This window comes from Castanea sativa, chromosome 11 (genome assembly GCF_040712315.1).
Source record: "Castanea sativa cultivar Marrone di Chiusa Pesio chromosome 11, ASM4071231v1".
Taxonomy (NCBI): Eukaryota; Viridiplantae; Streptophyta; class Magnoliopsida; order Fagales; family Fagaceae; genus Castanea; species Castanea sativa.
Window position 1 is genome coordinate 14,951,006 of NC_134023.1, and position 5,481 is coordinate 14,956,486.

A 5,481-nucleotide genomic window follows, 5' to 3' on the forward strand; every position below is an offset into this window, starting at 1 on the left:
GGTTACTCACAACAACCAAGTGTGGATTTCAATAAAACTTTTGCACCAGTTGCTCGCATGGAAACTATTAGAATTGTCCTAGCCATAGCAGCCCAAATGGAGCTACAAGTTTTCTAGCTTGCTGTAAAAGCGGCATTCTTAAATGGAGAACTTGAAGAAGAGGTATATGTTGAACAACCACCAGGCTATGTGCAAAAAGGAAAAGAAGACAAGGTCTATCATCTCAAAAAGGCCTTATATGGACTAAAGCAAGCACCGCTAGCATGGAATAGCAAAATTGACTCATATTTTCAGCAAAATGGATTCCAAAGAAGTCCAAGTGAACCATCACTATAAGTCAAGAAAAAAGGTATAAAAGATCTTCTTTTAGTTTTTTATATGTTGATGATCTAATTTATGCTGGTACAAACCCAGAGATGGTTGCAGAATTTAAAGAAGCAATGATGAAAGAATATGAAATGACAGACTTAGGTCCCATGAAATATTTTCTAGGGATCCAAGTACGTCCATGCAAAGGAGAAATATTTATTTCTCAAGAAAAATATCTTGAAGATCTACTTAAAAGGTTCCAAATGAACAATTGCAAAGCAGTATCCACCCCAATGGCATTCAATGAGAAATTGCACTCAGACGATAGCGCAGAAAAAGTTGATGCAAGAAATTATTGAAGTTTGGTTGGAAGCTTAATTTATTTAACAAACAGAAGGCCAGATATTGTGCAACTAGTCAGTCTTATTTCCAGATTCATGAATGAACCAAGCAAAATCCACCTCACAGCAGCAAAAAGAATTCTACGCTACCTAAATGGTACAAAGAAACTTGGTATCAAATATGTGAAAGAAAAAGACAACAAGCTAGTGGGATATACGGATAGCGATTGGGCAGGTTCAATTGATGACCGCAAGAGCACTTCTGGTTACTTATTTTGCCTAGGTACAAAACCAATTTCTTGGTCCTCAAAGAAGCAAAAAACCGTTGCATTATCATCAGCCGAGCCGAATATAGCAGCAACAGATGCAGCATGTGAAGCTGTATGGCTAAGAAGAATTCTTTCAGACATGCAACAGAGTGAAGAGATGTCAACCATCATCTACTGTGACAACATGTCAGCCATTGCTATCAGTGGCGGCGCCACATATAGGTCAGGGTGGTCCCAGGACCACCCTGACCTGAATTCTTTTTTTTTTTTTTCTTTCTTTTTTATATATATATATATATAATAAAAAAAATTATTTATTTACCTTTAAAAAAAATTAGGAATACCCTAAAAAAAAATTAGGAACACTCTCAAAAAAATTTTATGCCAATAAAATTAAATTTTGGTAAATTATTTGTTACATTTTAGCTGGTACCAGTTTTTAGAAGAAAAAAAGAAAAACTCGTAAACTGACAAACTCGTCAGCACAGTATGTCATTACTTGTATCGAATGCCTAAAAAACAAATCCAGCTATTGCAAAAGTCGCCCTTTCTTCTTCTTCCTTTTCGTCTTCTTTGCTTCGTCTCAGACGTTCTGCTAGTCTACCTCTTCTTTCTTTTTTTACTCTAGTTTTTGTTTTGCCAAGTTTTTTCTTTAGTTTGTTTTTTAGACTTTTAGCTTGCTAACCCTATCCACGTGACAAAACTCAAAAAGCTAACAAAATATTTTGATTTCAAACTTATTTATTGAGTTTTAATATGATATACATATATACACTCTTATTGTACTATTTTTTGTTGTTGTTTTTCATTATTTAATTACATATTTATGTTTTAATATTCTAAAACAGTAATTGTTATGTAATAATTAAATGATTTGAGTGTCAAAAAAGAAAAACTAAATGATTTGTTTTATTTAAGGTTTACTTATTTAGATCAATAATTTTATGTTGTATAAGAAAATATAAATATATATTATTTTTAATTTTTTTTAGAAACCCCGAAACACCCTGAAATGGTACGTCGAAATAGATCTGTACCAAAATATTCCATTTCACTAAACAAACCGAAACATGGTCCAAAACGGTATTCATAACATTGCTTTCAAGCAAAAAGAAAAAGCTAAAAAAAATTCGAACTTAAATCTAAAAAAGGAAAAATTGTAACAGAGAATCTGAAGAAAAAAAAATTGTAACAAAGCAAGTCCACCGAGGAACACCCTGATAAATAATCCTAGAGCCGCCACTGATTGCTATGACCAAAAATCCGGTGTTTCATAGTAGAACAAAGCACATTGAACTCCGCCATCACTTCATCAGAAAATTGGTGCAAGAAGAAGAAATACAGCTCAACTTTGTCGACACAAATGAGCAACTAGCAGATGTTTTTACAAAAGTTGGTACTTCCGAAAAATTGGAAGAGTTTAAGAAAAATGTGGGAATTACAAATTAAGAGGGGTGTTAAAATGTAATTTGTAATTGACAAGTGGCTCCTCATGTGTAAAAGAAAGAAGCAACTGAAATCTAAGTGTCAACAAATGAAGAATCCAGCACCAAGCAAGCATGCAAGTAGACACCTCATGGACAAGTGTCAATTAAAGAGAAATGAAGCAAACTTCTGTAGTATACTTGAAGCTTGTAGTCATCCTAAACTCCTAACATCTATATATAGATGTGAGATTTAAATGAAGTTGTAACATCCAAAATTCAGCAATAGAGTTTCTGCAATACTCTGTTTTTATCATATCTAGCATAACAGCAACTTAAATACTAAATTCTACTCCTAGCCATATTGTTCTAAACTTGCACCCAACAGTACTCCTATGGCAATTTTCTGGAATGGCTTTTACAAAGAAATTTTCAAAGGAGTACTTGCTTTTTAATGGATTTTTGTCTTCTTTTCATCTATTTTTTGTTGTGTACTATCCTATCATATTTCTACCATTTCTAGTCAAATATGTAATGCTGAACTGGGTTTGGGTTTTGTTTGTATGTAATGTAAAAAAGTTGATTACTTGCTGCCAAAAACTTCATTTTTTGACTCCCTGATAGTTGAGATGGTTTACAAACTTAGCTAGTTATACCTAATTCAGGAAAGCACTAATTCAACCAACGCGCTTTGCATGCGCTGTTTTTTTTTTATGGATTTTCAAGTAAGATCTCTGTTGTGAGTTGCTATATTGGTAGATTAGGAGCTCCCACATATTAAAATAAAAAGAAGGAAAGAAAGAAACCAGAGAGATAGAGAGAGTTAGGAGGAACTGTTTTCTCATTCTTAATTCAGAATCCTGTAAAATAGTTCTCTGTTTATAGTTTGTACACTATTTGTTTGTTTTATAAATTTAGATTATTGGTTGCATATAAACTATATTTGAGGAGCATCTCATAGGCCTTCTGTGTCAATGCTGCAGTTGGCAATTTTCTTGTATTAGCAGAGGATTCATCTCATTATATAATTTGAAAGTTGTGTCATAACTTGCAAAAATAATGGGTACAGTACACAGCAAGTAATCAATGTAATCTATTTTTGTCGTGTACTCAGTACTCCTATCATATTTCAGCCATTTCTAGTTCCATGGATTCAATGCTGAACTGGGTTTGGATTTTGTTTGTGTTTAATGTATTAATGTTGACTACTTTCTACGAAAAAATTTAGTAAATTATTGTTTAGTTTCTGGGGTTTTTTTTGGGCCTTCATAAATGTGATTCATTCTTTTAAGATTAGACAAATGCTTAGGGTTTTGTTTTCCCAAATTGTGGCTACCATGTGTTGCTTTCAAATAAAAGAATGATGCTGGACAGCAGTATAGTGTGCTTAGGATACAAAGTCTGATGAAAGAAAAAGAGTCTAGAAGGTATAGGGTGCAACCGGAATGATATCAACAATACCATCCATATTTGTGTTGCCATGGATGAGTGTCAGCCATATTCGAAAAGAATTAGCTTATTTCAACTATTGTTGTTGAACTTTGGTATCCACTGGATCCCTAGTTACTACCTCTGTCAGACCTTTTTTTTTCCTGAATATACCTTTGTCAAGTAAAATTTTCTGTTTTGTGACATTAGATAATATCGAGAATCTAGTTAAAATTAGTAATTATGGTTTGAGAAATAGGCCTAATGTCCACAGTGGTAATAAGATCATAATTCATTTTGAAAACTTCAACCAATTAGTAGGGTTAGTCATGGGTTTAATGAGCTCCAGCATTTCCTTTTTTTTTTCTTTTTTTTTTTTTTATATGTAGATCTCTAGCATTACTTTTGTGGACGTTACTTTGAAGTTTTAGCCAGAATGCCAGATAATGGTGAACTACTTTCCGATGCTACTCTCTTGGACAATTTTTGGTAGTTTATCAATTTTGCTATCTCTTGTTCTGTGATTGCATGTTCTGTAGATTTAGAGTACACTCACTCATACCGCTTTTTTATGCTAATTGAACCAAAAATGCCAACACTCCACTTTTGGCATGTCTAGTTGTTGGGGAGACTATATATCTGGAGAAGCACATTTAACTGCTGTTATTGAGTTTTCATGCAGGCCTCTTCCCATGAAGTTGGCATGAAAGATCTTGGCTTTCTTCAGGTTTGATTGAACATTCATGAACCCTTTAATGCTCTCTGATTTTCAGCTGTAATATGTTGCCCATTTAATATCATAGATTTGCTCAGATATTTCACAATACTCTTACTCTTATACAACTTTATTTTATTTTATTTTTTGAGAAGGATTATACAACTTTATATGATGCTTCACCTGGACGCTTGGGAGTCAAATGGTACCTTGTAGAAATCCCTTGGCCTAATATTGCATATAACAGCACTACTGTTGTTACTGCAACTTCAATGTTGTTTTGAAAAGCTTCTTTTTATTTTTTTAGTCTTATTTTATCCTTCTGGTCATTCACTCCTATATAGGCTAGTGAGGCATTTTGAAACTGATTTTTATGGTTTTTGCACTCATTTTCTTTTAGATTAAGATGCATTATATCAAATCTCCATTTCATATCATTGCAGTTTAATGTACTATTTGCCATCATATTAAAAGTTTTGGCACTTGTCCCTCCATTTGTATGTGCAGTATATAATGTCCTAAAATGGATAAGCATGCAGATGCTGACTTCCTGCTACACATGTCATCCAAAAAATCTTCATGGCCTCCTGAATTCTTGATTATATATTTATGAACTTCCATTGCCCCATCCTTCGTGTAACATACTTTAACTTCATTTGCATCTTATCAAAATTTCAAGAATAACTTGTATTTTTCAAAACTAAATAGACCTCCTTTGACTTGTATTTATGGCAATAAAAAAAAGTTTAATGTTATTGAGATTTAACCTCATTGAGGCTTATCAAGCCTGAGAGTGTTTTGTTTGTGAATGTGAGTATTAATACTAATACTACTGATAGTGATCATTTTGTGGCAAAGATTTTGGATCTTGGGTTGGCCAAAAGGAAAAAGATGAGGTTGGGATTGAGAGGCACCGCATTGTATATGGCACCTGAATGTTTGATTTAGTGTGCAAGAGCCTCCTTCTGATATTTGGGGTTTGGGTTGTGTTGTTT

At 33.4% G+C, this 5,481-nt stretch overlaps 1 protein-coding gene across 1 annotated transcript; it reads left to right on the plus strand.

Annotated features, from left to right (window-relative positions):
• Nucleotides 1–746: 746 nt before the first annotated feature.
• Nucleotides 747–4,770, plus strand: LOC142616124 (secreted RxLR effector protein 161-like). The gene is made up of 4 exons (XM_075789011.1): nucleotides 747–1,141; nucleotides 4,311–4,317; nucleotides 4,454–4,498; nucleotides 4,642–4,770. Exons 1-4 carry the CDS (start codon nucleotides 747–749, stop codon nucleotides 4,768–4,770), a joined length of 576 nt encoding a protein of 191 aa, XP_075645126.1.
• The last annotated feature ends 711 nt before the right edge of the window (nucleotides 4,771–5,481 follow it).

Coding starts and splice junctions, on each gene's coding strand:
- LOC142616124 (XM_075789011.1), top strand. CDS start 747: ATGAATGAACCAAGCAAAATCCACCTCACAGCAGCAAAAAGAATTCTA. Junction 4,499..4,641: donor AAGATCTTGGCTTTCTTCAG/GTTTGATTGAAC, acceptor TTTTTTGAGAAG/GATTATACAACTTTATATGA.